The sequence below is a fragment of the Rattus norvegicus genome, chromosome 12 (genome assembly GCF_036323735.1).
Source record: "Rattus norvegicus strain BN/NHsdMcwi chromosome 12, GRCr8, whole genome shotgun sequence".
NCBI classification, from domain to species: Eukaryota; Metazoa; Chordata; class Mammalia; order Rodentia; family Muridae; genus Rattus; species Rattus norvegicus.
Window position 1 is genome coordinate 26,811,670 of NC_086030.1, and position 20,122 is coordinate 26,831,791.

General features: G+C 49.9%; 1 protein-coding gene across 6 annotated transcripts in view; it reads left to right on the top strand.

Annotated features, from left to right (window-relative positions):
- The window catches only part of Hip1 (huntingtin interacting protein 1), a 134,500-nt gene that overhangs the window by 41,802 nt on the left and 72,576 nt on the right, over positions 1–20,122 (top strand). The window contains exon 1 of one of the 6 annotated variants that reach the window (XM_063271034.1): positions 14,859–15,357. The exons of 4 other annotated variants lie outside the window; for them this stretch is intronic. In XM_063271034.1, coding sequence (XP_063127104.1) covers positions 15,340–15,357 — 18 coding nt within the window. In that variant the 5' untranslated portion in view covers positions 14,859–15,339. Of the gene's footprint in view, positions 1–14,858; positions 15,358–20,122 lie in introns of those variants that run through there. One more of the 6 variants, XM_006249100.5, reaches the window with a different exon arrangement.

A 20,122-nucleotide genomic window follows, 5' to 3' on the forward strand; every position in this document is an offset into this window, starting at 1 on the left:
GGACTCAGGTTCCATCCCCAGCACCCATCGCAAGCATCTGCAATTCTAGTTTCAGGGGATCTGACACCCGCTTCTGGCCTGTGAGTGCATGAGGCATGCATGTGGTATACAAACACACGGGCAAAACCTCATATATATCAAGTGAGTAAAATCATAACTGGGCGGGGGGGGCACCTTTGATTCCAGTGCTCCAGGAGCAGAGGCAGGTGGATCTCATTGAGGTCAGAGGTCAGAGATCAGAGGTCAGCCTCTCTACAGACTGAGTTCCATACTAGCTGGATCTACATAGTGAAACACTGTCTGAGAGGGAGGCGGGGAGGGAGAGAGAGAGAGAGACAGAGAGAGAGACAGAGAGAGACAGAGAAAGAGACACAGAGAGACAGAGACAGAGAGAGACACACACAGAGACACAGAGAAAGAGACACACAGAGAGAGACAGAGAGACAGAGAGAGGAAAAACAGCAAACAAAATAAACCCATTATTATAGATAATTAGTATATGCTCATAAAACACCTTAAAAGGGGGTGGGGATTAGCCCTTTACAGATGAACGGTGAAGACATTGGGCACTCTTCCATTGTAGTTGTAATCCTTGCTGATTTTAGCTAATTTCATGTCTTTTCTACCCCAGGCCTTTCACGGCCTTTATTTTCACATTGTACCCAACTCCGCTTTTTAAGAATATTTATTTTTGGGGCTGGGGATTTAGGTCAGAGGTAGAGCGCTTACCTAGGAAGCGCAAGGCCCTGGGTTCGGTCCCCAGCTCTGAAAAAAAAAAAAGAACCAAAAAAAAAAAAAAAAGAATATTTATTTTTAAGCTCATTTATGTTTTGCCTGCATGTGCACTTCTGGAACTGGAGTTACAGACCGTTGTGAGCCGCCATGTGGGTGCTGGGAATTGAACCCAGGTCCTCCAGAAAAGCAGCCCATGCGCCCGCTCTGCCTGGCTCCCGGTACTTTTTTTTTTTTTTTTTGTCACAGTTTAGAAGCTCGAACTCAGGACCTCATGTGTGCAAGGCGAACACTTTGCCAACTGAGCTACCCGCCCCAGTCCTCAGTGAAATCCGGGGGCTAGAGACACGGAGCCCGTGCTGCTCTTACAGAGGACCCGAGTTTGGTTTTTGGCACCAGTGTGGGGTTGCTCACCACTGCCTTTCACTCCAGCTCTAGGGGAACAGACACCTCTGGCGTTAGCGGGCACATGCACCCTGCGTGTGCATACCTCTCCCACCTACAATTAAAAATAATAAAAATAAATCTTGGCGATATCACTGGCTGTGCTAATTAGCGTATGTGGTGTTTAATTAAAAAAGTCAGCCAGCTTCTGAAACTCTAGCTTCATTAGGGAGCTCTGTGAGTACCTAACACTCATTAACTCCTTCAGTCTCAAAACAGCCCTCAGGGGTAGCTATCGCTGTTAAGCCTGTTTGGGAGAGAGAGAGGGGGTGGGGGTGGGGGGGACTGAGGTGCCATGTGAACTCAGGGCTTCTAGTTTTTGTTTGTTTGTTTGAACATGTATGGGTATTTTCCTTGCATGCGTGTCTGTGCATCACATACGTGTGCGGTGCCCACAGCCACTGTGAGGACGCTCGGAAATCGGGTCCTCTCGATGAAGCACCTGTGCTCTTAACCACTGAGCCATCTCTCCAGCTCCAGGGACTTCTGGTTTAGAGTCTTCTCGGTCTTTGAAACCATAGGATGTATTTCTTGCATGTGGTTCTTAAAGACCCTATTACCTTTTCTTTCTTTTTTTTTTCTATTCTTTTTTCCGGAGCTGGGGACCGAACCCAGGGCCTTGCACTTGCTAGGCAAGCGCTCTACCACTGAGCCAAATCCCCAACCCCCCCACCCTTTTTTTTTTTTTTAAGATATATTTATTTTTGAGTGGTGCTCTACCTGTATATACACCTGCAGGCCAGAAGAGGGCACCAGATCTCATTACAGATGGTTGTGAGCCACCATGTGGTTGCTGGGAATTGAACTCAGGACCTCTGGAAGAGCAGCCAATGCTCTCAACCACTGAGCCATCTCTCCAGCCCCCCTCCCATTACCTTTTCTGCCCCCCTTCCTCTCCCACCTCCCCTTCCCTCCTCTCCCATCTTTTCTTTCTCTCTTTCTTTCTTTCTTTCTTTCTTTCTTTCTTTCTTTCTTTCTTTCTTTCTTTCCAAGACAGGCTCTCATATAGCCCAGGCTAGCTTAGAACTAGCTATGTACTTGGGGTCAACCTTGAGCTCTTAATCGTTAAACCCCCACCTCCCAAGTGTTGGGATCACAGGTGTGCACCACACCAGATTTCTCCTTTTGAGACAAGGTCTCGATGTATAGCCTCGGCTAGATTCAAACCCAGCTATCCTCCTGCCTCAGCCTCTGACTGCTGGAATGAGAGCCAAGCACCACTATACCCTCTTCCCCTCCTCCTTTTCGTGCAGGCCTGTGCTCGAGGGTGCTCCCACCACTGTCTACCTGCACGAACAGCCGAACAGCTGCATCTTGCTAAGTAGCTTTTGTACAGAGTCTGTGTTGAAACTCAAAAAAAAAAAAAAAAAAAAAAAAAAAAAAAAAAAAGCCCAGGGGCTGAACTCAAGCTAAAAATAACTTAGGATCAATTTAGGGATGGGGCCTATCTTCTTTCTATTCTCTCTCCCCCAGGGCCTGTAAATTGCTATTGTTTTGACAGCCGAGCTGGGCTGGCCTCCTGTAACCCTATAATAATCTGGAATTGCCCTGGCTGCTAACCTCCCCAGGGCAAGGATGCTGGTATGCTCACCACAGGGGCTGGAACCTTTGTCCTCTTTTTGTACCCACACATCTCTATCTCAGGTGTAACTGAGGCTGCTGTTATGGTCCACACTATCAGCCTAGCATGCATGAGTCTGAGGCAGGAGGATCGCCGGTTCTAGGCCAGCCTGGGCTAAATATTCACACCCTCTAAACAGATGAGCTAGCTGGACAGAAGTATGATCCTGGACTTTGCCTCATAGGGAAGAGCCCTGGAAAAACTCTTGACCTCTTAGAGGACGCAGCTCATGCTTCTGGGCTGGGCACCCGAGGAGTTTCAGAGTTGCTGCCAGCCTGGAGGACCCCACCCAGGCTGATGAGCAGGCTGGACCAAGAAGCACCAGCAGACTTGGGTCCTTGGCGGTGACTTCCAGGCTGGTTGCTGACTAGGGGGTGGCTTGAGTGGCTCCCAGATGTTTCTGTGTGTGTTTAATAAGTCCCTTTACCACTGCCGGCCACCCACATCACACACAAGAAGACTTTCAAAATCCCTTTCTTTTTACATCATGGAACCTGATGGTGTTAAATAACATCAGGAGAACAGGCCTGTGTTCTTCCCTGTGAGGTCTGTCTTGCAGGACTCTTCAGGGGACGGAAGGGGCCTTTCCCAATAGCTCAGCCATTTGGGAATTGTCCCCAAAGGCTTTGGCCACCTATGCTTGGCATTATAAAGGTGTGAAAAAGATCTCTAAGGGACAAAGGGTTTAGAGATCTCCATTAACAGCTTACACACAGTCTGTGATTAATGGATAGAAAATTCCAGGGGGAAACTTGGAAATTCCCGTTCTAGGAGAAGCTGAAAAGGAAGTCCCACACATCCTCCTCTCCTGTACCCATTGGCTTCAGCCAAGACCAGATTAGCTTCCCAAGTCCTAGCTCTAATTATTGGGTTGTTCATTATGTGAGCTTTCAGTACTGGGGGCGTGGCTCAGTGGTAGAGCCCTTGACAGACATGAATTCACTAATATAGAGCTGGACTTTTATTCTTAGCACTGAAGAGAGACAGAGACAGAGAGAGAGAGAGAGAGAGAGAGAGAGAGAGAGAGAGAAGAAGGAGGAGGCAAGAAAGAAAGCCACAATGTCCTGGAGTAGCTCTAAAATATGGGTGCCTAGTCTGTCCAGAAATAGGTGACATCAGAAACCCCAGGGTAGGACCAGTTTCTCAAAAGACTGCAATGTGGAGGCCAACTTTTCTCATCAGGACTGGGATCCAGAGTTACCTTGAATGCATTTCCTCTGACCTTTGGATTTACCGAAGCCTGGAAGCTAAATGACGTAGGCTTTATGAGCCAAGCATGGGGAAGGTGGACACAACCGGATGCCTGGAGCTTGCTGGCCAGACAGTCTAGCATCTTGCAAACCTCAGGCCAGTGAGAGACCCTGTCTCAAAAATTAAGGTGGGGTCTGGCAGGGCAGCTTGTACCTCCAGTTGCAGCATTCAGGAGGCATGTGGCAGAGCTCTCTGTGAGTTCCAGGCCAGTTGGGGATACATAGTGAAACCCATGTCGCTACATAGAGACAGAAAACAAAAATAAGGTGGGCAGTTGTCTTAGGGTTTCTATTGCGATGAAACACCAGGACCAAAGCAACCTGGGGAGGAAAGGGTTGATTGGGCTCACACTTCCAGATCACTGTTCACCAAAGGAAGTCAGGACAGGAACTCACACAGGGCAGTAACCTGGAGGCAGGAGCTGGTGCAGAGGCCATGGAGGGCGCCGCTTACTGGCTTGCTCAACCTGCTTTCTTATAGAACCCAGGACCTCCAGCCCAGGGATGGCACCACCCACAATGGGTTAGGCCCTCTCCCATTGATCACTAATTAAGAAAATGCTCCACAGCTGGAACTTATGAAGGCTTTTTTTTTTTTCTCAGTTGAGGCTCCCTCCTCTCTGATCACCCTAGCTTATGTCAAGTTGACATAAAACTGGCCAGTACAACAGTACTTGAGGAACAACACACAAGGTTAACTTCTGGCCTCCATATGCATGAACGATATACAACACCCTCTTGTCCCCTCCCCAACCATACAGACAAGAAAATGTAAGACTGAGTGCTCTGGGTCCTTCAATACACTCTACTGGGGACCAGAAGATAGACACTTGGAACGCCTCAGCTGTCCCTCCTGGGAGCCAAGCAGCTGTTTGCCAGACCAGGAGGCCATACTTCCAGGCACAGTATGTCAGTGACTGTGCCACTAGGCTCATGGAAGCCCCAGACTGACCTTCAACATGGTAGCTGGAGAACGCTTAACCTTTGCTGGCTCCGAGGGATGCTCAGTTCTCTTCTCATTACTCATTGTTGCTAAAGCCCTCAGCCTTTCCCAGGGACAGCTCTGACATCCCCTGCTGGTACCCAGAGAGTGCCCCAGGGCAGACCTGTCTTTGCTGATGGCCTCACTCCCAAAGAACAGACAGACTGATAGCAGAAAGCTATGGGAGCCTTTGCTGGCCCGAGCTGACCAGCAGAGACATGATCAAAGTTTCGGGGGGGAGCAGAAATTACTGATGGTGGGTTTGATCGAGGCGCCGTCTTGACTGTGGCTCAGTGTCTGGGCTATGAATGCAGCAGGGTGATAGGTAGACCACTCGGATACACCCTGGCGTGCCACCGTGAGGGAGCATCCTGATCCCGTGACAGAGTACAGCTACACACACCTTACTAGTTTGAGCGCAGGCTCAGACACCTGTAAGTAGGTTTCTTTCTTTAACTGTTGCTGTTCTGTATGTACACGTGCAGATATCACACATGTGTCTAGAGGTCAGAGGTCAATGTCAGGCTGCTAATCTCAGCCCTCATGGGGCAGAGGCAGAGGCATCTCTATGGATTTAAGGTCAGTTTGGGCTGCATATCAAGTTCCAGGGTGTGTTTGTGTGTGTGTGTGTGTGTGTGTGTGTGTGTGTGTGTGTGTGTGTGTGTCTGTCTGTCTGTCTGTCTGTCTGTCTGTGGGTATATATGTGTGTATACATGTGCACACTCCCATGCTCCAGTGATTTTGTGAGTGGGTTCTGTCCCTTCACCATGTGGGACTTGGGGATCAAATTCAGGCCATCAGGCTTGGCAGCAAATGACTTCACCCACTGAATGGTCTCCTGCCCTTCACCTTGCTTTTTGAAGCAAAGTCTCTCACTGAACTCAGAGCTTCCTGAGTAGGCGGGGCTGGCAGTCAACTGAGCCCCAGGAACCTCCTGTATCCCCCTGCACCCTCCTGTACCCCCTGAATGTCAAGCTTGGGATGCCATGCTGGGCCTTCTCACTGGGTACCAAGGATTGAACACGTCCTCATATTTATGCAGCAAGAACTTGACTGACTGAGCCATCTCTTTCTACCTGTTTTTGGACACTGGGTCTCATATAGACCAGGCTGGTCTCTCCCTCACACTAGCTAAGAGATGACTTTGACTTCTTCATCCTCCTGCCTCCAAATCTTGAATGCTCTGCTTATGGGCATTTGCTATGATGCCCTGTTTATGTGGTGCCCGGCATGGAACCCGGAACCTCATGCTTGCTGGGCAAGCGCTTTATCAATTGAGCCACACCCTCAGCCTTGGAACTAGGCCTCTATTGAGCCGCCCTTGCCAGTACTTGGGTGCCGCCATGCAGATGCCCTTGAGGGAGATTGTGGAGTTTGCAGTCTCTTCTCCTGTTTGGTCCATCAGGCAAACATAACACATATGGGGCTGTCCTTCTGTCAGATGATTGCTTGTGGCAGGTCACCAGGGACCTGAGGCCCAGCACCTGCTGTGGGGTCGGCTCAGGACTCCGGTCAGAACTACTGACTAGTGTCAGTTTTTTCAGGACCACAGAGGGTGACAAGATTGGGAAGAGCCATGGATGGGCATTCCGAATGCTAAATCTTTCATTCTGAGTATGAGTCCAAGAAATCCAGGGACCAGCTGTCCCCAGAGTTGCTTAGCTCCAGCCTCTTGCTGCCATATGTGGTGATTAACCTTAATGGTCTACTTGATGAGATTTAGAATCTGAGGTCTTGGGCCAGCTAGCAGGATGGCTGGGCTGGTAAAGGTGTTAGACACCAAGACTGACAACCTGAAATTGACCCCCCCCACCCCGGGATATACATTGTAGAAGGAGAAAAGTACCTGCTTCAGGTCATCCTTTGACCTCCACATAGTCTTTCTCCCCTCTCCCTTTCTCTCTCTGACATGCACTGCACTCAGACACATACATTCCCCTCCGTGTGCGCGCGCGCGCACACACACACACACACACACACACACACACACACACACGGAGTAAAGTCTGCCAGGTGTGGTAGCGCATGCCTCTAATTCCCCAGCACATGGGAGGTAGAGGCAAGCTGATCTCTGAGTTTGAAGGGCTACATAGTGAGACCCTGTTTCTAAGTGAATGAATGAATGAATGAATGAATGAATAGAAATGTCAAGGTGTTTGCAGAAATATTTAACTAGGGAGGAAAGACCCACCCTGAATGTGGGCAGTAATATTTCAAGGGCCGGGGCGGGGGAGGGAGAAAATAGGGCCAGGTGGTGGTAGTACATGCCTTTAATCCCGGCACTCGGGCTGGCAGATCTCTGTGAGGCCAGCCTGGTCTACAGAGCTAGTTTCAGGACAGCCAGGGCCACACAGAGAAACCCTGTTTCAACAAACAAACAAACAAACAAACAAACCAGAAAGAAAGAAAAAGGAAAAAGAGAAAGAAAACGGGATGCAAATCAGTGGAATATTTGCCTGGGATGCCCAAAACTCTGAGTTCTGTCCTTGGCACCACACAAACTGGCATGGAGGGAGGGGCCTGTCACCCCAGCCCTTGGGAGGTAGAGGTTAAAGGTTAGCCTCAAGTACATGCCAATTTTGAGAGTAGTCTAAGCAACATGAGATGCTGTTTCAAAGAGAAGTAAGTCCCACCCAGTGACTTCCTCCAGCTGGGCCCCACTGTAGCTTTGGCCACCTCCAAAATGGAATATTATGAATGTATTAAATAATGAATCCACTAATTAGGTCAGAGCCCTCAGGATCTGTCCCTAGAGGCACCTCATAGACACACCCAGAGAGATGCTTAACCAATCCATAGGGTTCATTCTCTTATTCTTTCTTTTTTTTTTTTCTTTCATTTTCTTTCTTTTTTTAAGACAGGGTCTCCCTGTGTAGCTCTGGCTGTCCTAGAACTCACTCTGTAGACCAGGCTGGCCTCAATCTCACAGAGATCCATACACCACCAAGCCCAGCTCTTTTCTTAAAAGATTTCTTTTATAGCCCAGTGTGCTGGCACGCGCCTGTACGGGAAGGAGAGACAGCTTATCTCTGAGTTTGAAGCAGGACGTCCAGGGCTACACAGAGAGAGCTTGTCTCAACAAGCAAACAGCACAAAGACTTACCGTTTTATTTTATTTGTGTGTGTCTGTGCCACACATGTGTGTGTAGAGCGTGCAGGCGTTCACAGAGGCCCGAAGCGGGCACAAATCCCTCAGAGCTGGAGTCAGTGGTATTTGTGACTCAGCTGTTGTAGATGCTCCGTCCTCCAAACTCCAGTCCTCTGACAGAGCAGCAGTGAAAGCCTTTAACCGCTGAGCTGTCTCTCTGCTTCTCTTTTTTTAAAAAGATGGTTGGTCTTTAAAAAAAATTTTTTATTAGTTTTTATTTACATGAGCACACTGTGGCTGTCCTCAGACACACCAGAAGGGGGCATCAGATCCCATTACATGGTTGTGAGCCACCATGTGGTTGCTGGGATTTGAACTCAGGACCTCTGGAAGAGCAGTCAGTGCTCTTAACCACTGAGCCGTCTCTCTGGCCCTTGCTGCTCTTCTCTAACCCCTTCCTTTATATATCACCATCTCTTCCCTTTTTCCTGATTTTTCTATTTATTTAACTTACTCTTTTGTGCGTACATAAATGCTGTGTACACATGTGAAGGTCAGAGGACAACATCACAGAGTCTGTTCTCTCCTTTTTACATACACATGGCCCCAGGGTTCAAATTCAGTTTGCCAAGCCTTCCCAGGTAAGAGCATTTGCCTGATGGGCTATCTCTCCAACCCCATGTTGGATGTTTTGAAAAAGTATCTCTTGTAGCCCAGGCTGGACTTAAACTCACTCCATAGCCCAAGATGATCTTGAATTCCTAATCCCCTGCCTCTGCCTCCTGAGGGCTGGGATTGCAGGTTCGTCCTACCAGGCTGGATTTATGTGACACCAGAATGGAACTCAGAGCTTCATGCGTGCGAGGCGAGCACGCTACCCACGGAGTCACAACCTGTTCCCATCTATTCAAAGCATAGTACACAAAGTTGAAGGAACTTGATGTGGGTGTGGGGTGCTGGAGGTAGGTCAGGGACTGGAGAGATGGTGACTCCGTGTTTCAGAGTACTGCCTGCTATTCTAGAGGACCTGGGTTTGATTCTTAGCACCCACAGGGAGGCTCAGAACCACAAATAAACAGTTGAAAAAAATACAAAAAAAAAAAAAAAAAAAAAAAACAAATCCGGGGACCCCTGGCTTATCCCTGCTTATCCCCAGGTCCCATGGTCACTGTTCCTTGCAACGCTGGCAGCAAGTATCCATGTAGTCAGAAAGCTGCCTTCCGCCCCAGCCTACCTGATGCTCATAGGGATTGATTGAGAGAGACACTAGACCAAAAGGTATTTTGTAAGCACCACAGCCCGGTAGAGAGCCTTAGTTTTAAAAATAATAACATGAAAACGAAGGCTACATACAAGCCCTTTGACAAGCATTGTTCGATTACTAATAAGTAATCATTTAACTAGGAATTACTGGGGCTGGAGAGATGGCTCAGCGGTTAAGAGCACCCGACTGCTCTTCCAGAGGTCATGAGTTCAATTCCCAGCAACCACATGGTGGCTCACAACCATCTGTAAAGAGATCTGATGCCCTCTTCTGGTGTGTCTGAAGACAGCTACAGTGTACTTATATATAATAAATAAATAAATCTTTAAAAAAAAAAGAAAAAAAAAAGGAATTACTGAAATTTATCAGCTCTACGGCATGATACTCTCTAACAAGGCTCTGCCTTGGCTTGGCACCCAAGGCCATGGGTGTGGAATGTGTAGGGCTAAGCTGCACCATTCTGGTCACCAGTAGGTGTCAGCCTCCCACCAGGACACATCCAACGGTCTGTAGGCTGGTCAAAGAATGGCATCCTTCTCCCCTATTTCAGTAAATCTTTCTTTCTTTCTTTTTAATGTTAAAAAAGAAAAGATTTATTTATTTATTATTTATGAGTACACTGTAGCTGTCTTCAGTCACACCAGAAGAGGACATCAGATCTCATTACAGATGGTTGTGAGCCACCATGTGGTTGCTGGGATTTGAACTCAGGACCTCTGGAAGAGCAGTCAGTGCTCATAAACACTGAACTATCTCTCTAGACCAAAACTTTATTTTATGTGTGGTACTGAGGGTTTCACAACTGCTAGGAAAGCACTGTCACTGAGCCACGCCCCCAGCCCCTCACTGGGGGATTCTAGGCAGGGGCTCTACCACTGAGCCACACCCCCAGCCCCTCACTGGGGGATTCTAGGCAGGGTCTCTACTGCTGAGCCACGCCCCCAGCCTTTTTTTTTTTTTTAACTTTGAGACAGGATCTCACTTAAATTGCTACAGATGAGAATTCTGGTAAAGTGGGAGGTTTGGGAGGCTAGGAGAAGGTAGAATGATACAAGGGCGGGAGAGGAGACCAAAGCATTAAAGGTCTTGGTACAAAATAAACCAATCTAAGATCTGCTTTTTATTTGAGGTAGGCCAAGGGGAAATTATAATCAAGTCACTGTAGGAAGAATGAGAGAGGAGGAGATTACAGGCAAACATGTAGATCGACTGAGAGGATGTTCTTGTTTCACAATTTGTATTATATTTATTTACTGACTTATTTATATGTTTATTCACTTATCAGTGGGGCCCACACATGTCCCAGATGTGCCACAGTCCTTGTGTGGAGATCAGACGACAGCTTCCAGGAATCAGTTGACGCCTTGTACCATGTGTGTCCCAGGGGTCGAACTTAGATCTTTAGGCTTGTGAGCAAGTGTCTTTATGAGCTGAGCCAGCTCACCAGCCCCCAGAGGCCGTTTTCCAAGGCACAGGCCCTGCCCAGGTAAATGGAGCAAATCACATTCTTGTCCCTGGCTAACTCGTCCTCTTTTGTCACAGCTTCAGGGTGAGTTGACATTATAGAAAACAGCACAACCTGAGGGTGGTTTAGGCAAGCTTCACTTGCTGGCCTGTGAGCAGTGCGAGCATTTACAGTAACTGCTGTTAACAAAGCTGACCACAAGCTCAGTAGTTAAAACAACAGAATTGGTGGGACCAATGGCATGGCTCAGTGGGTAAGGGTGCTTGCCACCAAACCCAATGACCAAAGTTCAGATCTTCATGGTGGATTCCTGCAAGTACACACACACACACACACACACACACACACACACACACACACACACGTGCAAATAAATGTAATAAAAACAGAAACAGTATCTTGCCTCCTCATCTTCCCTTGGCTTTGGATCTCAGAAACTGGAAATTTATGTTACTAGGTCACAATCAAAGGTTTTGAATGAAAAAAAAAAATAGACAGGAAAGGACGTGACTCCTAGGTGTGGTGGAGAAGGTTTATTGTAGATAAAAGGGAGAGCACAGCTGGAGGCAGGGACATTTCACAGGAATCAATTGGGAGAGTCCAGCGTGGTCATGCCCCTTAGCTACGGGAGGAGAGGGGAAGGTAGCGATGGGAGCCAGGTACAGTAACTAGGAGGCCCAAAGAGAGAAAACCCAGAGGGCTGGATTAGAAAGGGAAGGGCAGCTGGGGGAAGGGCAGCACAGCCCCTGCTAAGAAGAGTTTCCAGGTGATGGTGGGGGTAGTGACTGAGGGTGCAGGGAGACCCTGGAGGCCAGTGTGCCCTTTGATATGTTAAGTAGGCACCTCAGCCATTTGTCCCAGGTTTGAAACTTTGTGTTGACAAGGGCTAAGCAAATGACTAGGTGGGTTAAGAGTGTGTGTTTCTCAATCCTTAAGACTTAAAGTTCAGGGGTTGGGGATTTAGCTCAGTGGTAGAGCGCTTGCCTAGCAAGTGCAAGGCCCTGGGTTCGGTGCTCAGCTGGGGGAGGGGAGGACTTAAAGTTCAAATCCTCAGTGCCTAAAAAGGTATTGATGCAGACCGTGTATCATTCCAGCCCTCTGGAGGCTTTGGCAGGGGACCGAGACTGATGTGAGTTCAAGGCCCACCTGGGCTATATATAGTGAGTTCCAGGGCGGGGGAGGGGAGAGTGAGCACCCCCAGATAGGTGTGGCAGTGCACACCTTTAATCCTATCAACCAAGGTGGCGGTTCCAGGCCAAGTTCTAGGTCAGCCAGGGCAGTGTGGTGCCTGTCCCAAAAATAAATAAAAAATTAAAGGCATTATCTAAACTACAGGCGTTAACAGCTGGACACGGAAACACATGCCTTTAATCTCGGCACTCTGGAGGCACTGATTTGGGGATCAAGGTGATTTTGAGGCTAGCCTGGTCTACATGGTGCGTTCCAAACCAGTCAGGGTTACACAGTGAGAACAAAACCAACTCAGCACTTGTAAGAAAGAGACAGGAGGGGCTGGAGAGATGGCTCAGCGATTAAGAGCACTGACTGCTCTTCCGGAGATCCTGAGTTCAAATCCCAGCAACCACATGGTGGCTCACAACCAACTGTAAAGAGATCTGATGCTCTTTTCTGGTGTGTCTGAAGATACCTACAGTGTACTTATATAAAATAAATAAACAAATCTTAAAAAAAAAAAGAGACAGGAGACACAGCGTGTATGAAAACAACAACAGAAGTCCACACTCAAATATAAAAACAACTGTTAGGAATCCTTGATGTGTCAACCGATTCTAGGATTCTAGGCTTAATGGCTCGCAAACATTGTTACCATCCTTGAGCAGGGTCTTGCTATTGTAGCTCCTGGCTGTGCAGCCCGGGCTGCTCTGGAAACCCTAGCCTGGAGTGCTAGGATTCAGGACAGGAGCCACCACCACACCTAGCTCCAAGCGTGTAACTTCCTCCTTTAGATTACTCTGATTTTGTGCTCGCCCCCACCCACCAGGAGGCTTGTGGAAAACCACCCCAGCGTTATAGATAAGAACTCTGATTCCAGGCGAGTGGGTGCTGCCTGCCTGCCTGCCTTGCAGGCTCCTTCCCCTAGGTACAAAGAGACCCGTTGCGGGGTGGGGGTGGGGGGTCTGCATCTGGGTAGGGGGTGGAGCCTATCCCTTCTTCCTTTGAAATTCTTGTCAAGTTTACCCTTGGCTACACAGTATGCTTGAGGCCAGCCCTGGCTCTAAATGGGAGAGTCTGTTAGGGCTATCTGAGGCCTTTGGTTCCAGCACTAGGGAGGTAGAGGTAAGCAGACCTCTATGGGTTTGGGGCCAGCCTGGTTTGTATAGAGACCTACAGGCCAGCTCGGGTTACATAGTGCAAGCACTTCAAAAAACAAAAATGAGGGAGAGGGAGAGGGAGAGAGGGAGAGAGGGAGAGGGAGGGAGGGGGGAGGGAGAGAGAGAGAGAGAGAGAGAGAGAGAGAGAGAGAGAGAGAGAGAGAGAGAACCAAGGGTTAGGGAGATGGCTCAGAGGCTAAGAGCACTGGCTGCTCTTGCAGAGGACCTTGGTTTAGTTCCTGGAACACACACTGTGGTTCAGGATAAAAGGAGGGAATCCTGTGTCAACTTCTGACCCATACATACATCAAGCAAGCACATGGTACACATGCATGCAGGCAAAACACACACATAAAATAACATTGTTAAGCCACTGAAGAGGTTGGCGGTGGTTTCGGGGAGATGACATGGTCAGTAAACAGCTGACCATGTTAAAAAAAAAAAAAACACTTTTGAGTTCAGAATCCCAGAACCCATGTGAAGCTGGGCAGTGTCTATGACCCTTATGTTGGGGAAGACAGATTCCTGGGACTCACTGTCCTAGCAGACTAGCTAAAGAAGAAGTCAGAGACAGCCAGTGGTGGCGCACGCCTTTAATCCCAGCACTTGGGAGGCAGAGGCAGGCTGATCTCTGGGAGTTCAAGGCCAGCCTAGTCTACAGCTCAAGTCCCAGAATAGCCTGTTATCCAAGACGCTTGATGGAAGGAGAGATCTGACTCTCGAAATTGCCCTCGGACCACCACACTTGTGGGATGACACTGTACCTTCACGTGCACAGATGCTAAAAAAAAAAAGAAATGCTGGAGAGGGATTGAAGAAGACAGCCCTCTGGCCTCCTGTCTTACTTCCCTCTCGGTGCTCCGTACACATAAAAAATACAAAGCTTCTTAAAGCAGTATGCTCCAAAAGTGGGGCACCTCTGGAAGCGCTTTGGGATTTGGGTAGTACTGTCCATATTGAGGTTTATTCCCAGGGGTTAGTTCATTCTCCTCTGGGCCTGTTTCCGCCCAGTATAATTGAAGAGATAAGAGGGCTCTCAGATCCTTGGTGTCTTAACTACACCCCAAACCGCACTGCCTCTGATTTGGGAGGAATAAGATGGCAAGGCTTTTGTCTCCTGGGAAACCTGACGCCAAAGGAGCCTTCGATAGGAATCCTGTGCCTTGCAGAGCCGGGAGCCGGCCACGGGATTCTCTAAGGAATGGGAAGCTATGGGTAGAGGGGCTGGTTTGTGAAGGTAGAGGTTCTAAGAGGGTATAGACACTCAAATTAGAAGCCAGCCCATTCAATCTCTTCTCCAGAAAAGGCCAAGCTTTTGGTCTTTTGAGAGCAGGGGCATGTCCCTAGAACGCTGGAGGGGAGGGATAGCTGGTACCATCATTCCCATTCGCCCATCTGTTTAGAGCCCCTAGCCCGGTATTGGAAGGCCCCCTGGGGATTAGCCTCAGGAGGCCAACCGCAGCCTCTCAATTACCTCATTGTCCACGGGGGGTGGGGGCGTGTGGGGAGGGGACACGGGGTGGACCCCTGCCCTCGTTGGAATGTGCATGCTGGTGGTTGAAGGGGCATCTCTCCCGCCCCTCTGCCACCTCCCCCGCGCACTTCCTGAGTCCCACCGAGCCCTCCACAGAAACGCGCGCGCGCACACACACACACACACACACACACACACACACACACACACACTTCCTGACGGTCTCCAGCTCCTCGCTCTCCAGTGATCCTGTCCCATCCGCCTGGACAGCTGCCGAAAGAGACCTTTTGTTATTCAAATCACACCCTCCTCCCCCCTGAGCTCCCAGGGACCTCAGGGTCCCGGAATCTATCGCTGGGTGTCCTCACCTCTTGCGGCGGATCTCGGGGTTTCCCGGGCCCTCCCCTCAACCGCACATTCTCCAGCTCCACCGAGGGACCGCGCCTCCCCCGCCGGCGCCCTTCCCCTCCCCTCCTCTCCCCTTCCATTCCCTCCCCTCCCTGCCCCGCCCCCGCCGTGCTCCGTCCAGCCGCGGTGCGGCCGGCCACCACCAGGGCCCCCGTCGGCCGCTGTTGCCAGCAAGCAGCATGGCACCCCCGGGGCTGCAGTAGTCGCCACCAGCCTTCACTGGGAGGGGGTACCCGGTATCTCCCGGGGTGTGGGGAGGACACCCTATCGCTTCGGCCATGGATGTGAACAAGATGGTAAGTGAGAGCTTTGGAAGCTCTATCTCGGAGCTCCCTGCCCCCACCCGGCTCGCATCCCATCTCTCCCCCTCCCCCCCTAGGCTGCAGCGTGATCCATTGAAAGTTTTCTGGATTGTTGATTCTTCCTGCCTGTTGGCCGGGCTCCGCAGAGCGCTGGGAGAAAGGGAGAACCCGGCCAAGGATCTGGAGGCGGCTGGCCCGCGGGGCTGGGGCTCCCGGTTTCCCGCCGCGCCAGCTGCCAGGGCTGCCCTGGGCCGGGCTCCCTTCCTAAATTAGTCAACCTGTGAGGCGGCGGAGGGAGGGCAGCGCTGCAGAAAGGGGCTTCTGATCCCTTCGGAGCCCTCTGCTAGCCCAGTGCTGGGGATCTACTTGGAAGGTTTGTGGGCTGGGAGGTACAGGTGTCCCTGGGAGGGCTAGTGAGGAGAAAGCCAGCCCCTGCCCTGGCTTTGGCCAAAGTGAGGGGGCGGGAACGAGACCCCCTTTCCACATCGGAACCCCGCGCGCGGGCTCTCAGAGGGGCCATGCGCCTAGATTGGTCACTTACAAGCCTCAGACTTGGTGGGCTTGGGCAGCAGCGACTCCTTTCTAGGCTCGTTAAAGTATCTAATCTTTTGGTCCCTTTAGAATAGAGGGGTGGGTCTGTGGTCAGCCCCAAGAACAACCCCGCCCCCACCCCAAATACTGCGGGAGATGCCAAGATTGTTGCTCATTGATTGAGAGCAAGGAAGGAGAATATCAGCGGGAATCAGGATGTCATTTGGGAGATCCTGGGTGGATGGATGGAGTCTCTGGAGGGCATTGTAGATTTTCCCAGAGGGATCACTACCACGCTGGCTGACTTTAGACCTGGTTTCTCCATTTTTGCTGTTCCCCTCAGTGGTGGGCTATGACGTTGAGAGTCCCAAGGAGGCAGGGGAAAGAGAGAGACTTGGAATCTGACCATGTGTGACTGTAGTCGACTTGGGGGACCTGTAGCTTACAGAGAAGAAGGGTTTGAGGTTAATTTTCTCTAGAGGGTGCATTTTTAGGGTGCAAGCATACGCTAGAGTAGACAAGTCCATTCTGGTCCCTGCACACATAATTTTTGGCGCTATTTTGGCTCAAAACTGGGTGACAGGTGTGATTTCCCCCAGCCCCTCCCTGCAGGAGGCCCTTTCCAAAAGTCTTGAATCCAGCACACACACACACACACACACACACACACACACCTGTACCTGTACCTGTGAGGGGTGAGGACAGGGTGAGGGATCTCTTGCATTTTTGTCTTTCTGTGAAGACAAGGCTTATCTATGCTGGGACAGTGCCAAGGGGCTAAACCCTGCCCCCATCCCCTGTGTTTGTACTGCAGACAACTTAGAAGCCCTCTTGAGGGCAAGAGAGATTGGTCACTATGGTCTGTAAGGTGCAAGTGTGAAAACCAGAGATTAATCCCCAGAGCCCTGTGAAAACAGACCCGGGTGTGGCAGCACACGCTTGCAATCCGCGCTCTGGGGTGGTGGAGATGGGTGGAGCCCTTTGGGCTTGCTGGGAGGCCCGGGGAGTTTCATTCGCAAGGCTCAGGCCAAGTGAAAAGTCCTGTGTCGAATTATGTGGGTACCTGAGGAACATCTGCCCTCCTCCCCCACCCACCCTCCACACACAGAGCCAACTCCATGAAGTTGTCCCTTGACCTCTACATAGCATTTACACACACACAGATGATGATGATGGTGGTGGTGGTGATGGTGGTGGTGGTAAAGACTTAGGGCCGATGAAGTCGGTAGAGAGACTCGTCTCAAAGGCTGATCAAGTTCCTGATCAAAGCTTGAGTTTGATTCCTGGGACCCACGTGGTGGAAAGAGAGAATGACTCCTGTAAATTGTCCCTTCCACAGCTGAAGAAGTGGCCTGGTGGGAAGCTTGATTGGCTGGTTCTTTCCTGCAGGTGTCAGAGCCACACACAAGAGTCACCTGACTGAGCGTTAGTTGAGGGTCCTATGGCTGCTACCCAGATGGCCCTGAGCCTCCTTCATTCAAGTTCCATCCAACCTGCCGGGGTCAGGGACTTCTGCCTTTAAGTTATTAAAAAATAAATCCCCATTTATGTATGTATGCCTAGATACACATACCAAGGAGCATATGTGACAGTTGGAGGGCAATTTACAGGCGTTGGTTCCCTATCATCTCCATCCCGGGATTGAACTTGGGTCTTTAGGCTTGGCAGCAGGCACCTGGATCCAGTGAGCCATCTTGCCTCCCGGCTTATCCCTGTCTTTAGTTAGTCACATTACTCCTGGCGCTTCGCCTTGCTCCAATCCTTCCTGTATCCCGTGGTATTTATTTATTTCCTAGCATTGTGGTACCAAGTGCTGGAGTGAAGGACAAAGAGAAATAGGGCCCAAGGTCTCCTGCTCCCTGGGACCGGCAGGCCAGGCAGCAGGCAGCCGTTTGGGTAGGTGGAAGGGCCATGGAGACTCAAATACAGAGTTCAGATGCTGTGTGAGAAAGAGACTTGGGGGGGGGGGGTTGGGCAGAGGGCAAACAGTTGTAATCTAAGCATTTCGAAGGTGGGGACAGGCAGATCCCTGGGGGTTTCTGGCTAGCCGAGCTGAGTCAGGGAGCTCCAGGCCAGAGGGAGATCATAAGCTGGAAGCTTGGGATATGGTTCAGTGGGTAAAGTGCTAGGTGCACAGATGTGAACCTTCTAGCTTCGATCCCCACCACTCACGGAAAAACACGGTGGCGTATGTCTGTGACCCGAGGGCTTGAGGCAGACAGACCCCAGAAGCTGGCTGGCTAGGCCAGTCTACCAAATCAGTGAGCACTGGTTACCGTGAGAAATCATGTTTCCAAAAGGAATGTAGAGATAAGTATGGTCTTGCACACCTTTAATCCCAGCTCTCAGGAGGCAGAAGCAGGTGGAAGTCTGTGAGTTCGAAACCAGGCAGGGCTACATAGTGAGACCCTACTTTTAAAAAACACCAAAAGTGGAGAGTGAATGAGGAATATGTCCTGATGTCAATCAAGCTCTGGCCTTTGAATGCATTCACATGGGTGAGCACACATGTGTGTAACACACACACACACACACACTCAAAGCATGCACAAACACAACATCCAAGGTGGCCCTCGTACACATACATGTGCCCATGCACACAGTAATAAAATTAAAAGCCCTGGCTGTCTCTGGAGGGCTGGGTGGGGTTGGTTCTTCTAGAGCAGTGAAGAATATAACTAATGGGCAGAGCCCACTGGGTGAGGCTGGGCACAGAGATTGGAGATCAGGAAATAACTGACTGGTTAGTGGTGCCCAGGCCAGAAAAGCCTTAAATACCAATTATGGTGCTCAGCCTGCAGGGACTGGAGACGCTCTTGGGAACTGTAAGCAGAGGCTGTGTATTGATGGCCTCTCTCCCCATTTAGCTTGGAGTCTAAACAAAAGTGATATTTGATTCTCATTAATCATTGAGCAGCCCAGTGCCCAGCCCAGAAGCCATTGTCCCCGATTCTTTGTGAAGAACACAGACCCTGGGTTGTGTCGCTAAGAGAACCTTTCCAACCCCGGGCACTTGGCGCCTGCTTCCCGTTCCCACAGGAGGCCTAGGTTGCATTCTTTTCCGATGGAAGGCCGACCTCCATCTTTGGTATGAAGCCTTGCTATGGTGGCCTAGAGTTTCTGGGTTGCCCACCGCCCCCCAACCCCTTATTCCAGCCATATTTCCTGACAGGATTCATCATTACTACTCTTGAGGGTTTGAATCCTGTGATGGTCTTTGTTGAATGAGAAAAGCCAGGTTAAAGCTCACCTGATACCCTGCATGATTGTTAAAAAAAAAAAATTAATCACATTTGCATATATATTTGCACACATATACATATACCTATATATAGGGTGAGGAGAAAAACTTGCAAGAGTCAGTAACCTCTCTTTTACCATGTGGATCCCAAGGGGACTCAGGTTGTCACACATAGAGGCAAGCATGTTGTACATGTTCTTAACAATTGTACTTGGATTACATCCAAAGATTACAGTCCAAAGCAACTTGGGGGGAAAGGGCTTATTGAGCTCACACTTCCACATCACTGTTCATCGTCAAAGGAAGTCAGGACAGGAACTCACACAGGGCAGGAACCTGGAAGCAGGAGCTGATGCAGAGGCCATGGAGAAGGCTGCTTACTGACTTGGTCCTCATGGCTTGTTCAGCCTGGTTTCTTATAGAACCCAGGACCACCAGCCCAGGGATGGCACCACCCACCATAGGCTGTGACCTTCCTTATCAATCATTACTAATGCCCCACAGGCTTGCCTACAGTCTGATGTTATAGAGACATTTTCTCAACTGAGGCTCCCTCCTCTCTGATGACCCCTAGCTTGTTGTCAAGTGGACAGGAAACCAATCAGCACAGATTACTTCTGAGATTTTGCTAAGAATCAGGTAACTGGGTATGGCGGTTCACACCTTTAATCCCAGCACTGGGGAGGCAGTGCGGGTGGATCTCTGTAAGTTGAAAGGCAGCCTACTCTAGTCAGTGAGTTCTAGGACAGCCAGAGCTATACAGCAAGACCTTGTCTCAAACGAAACAAGGCAAAAAAGGAGAAGCAATAAAAAACAGTCGGCCATCATTGGGAATCATTTTATTGATTTACTATTTTGCAGTGCCGGGGGTGGGGGGGCGGTGGTGGAACTCAGAACCCTGCAAATGCTAAACAAATGTAGCTTGGACTTGTTCCAAGTCCCTCACTGGGGGATTCTAGGCACAGGCTCTACCACTGAGTCACGTCT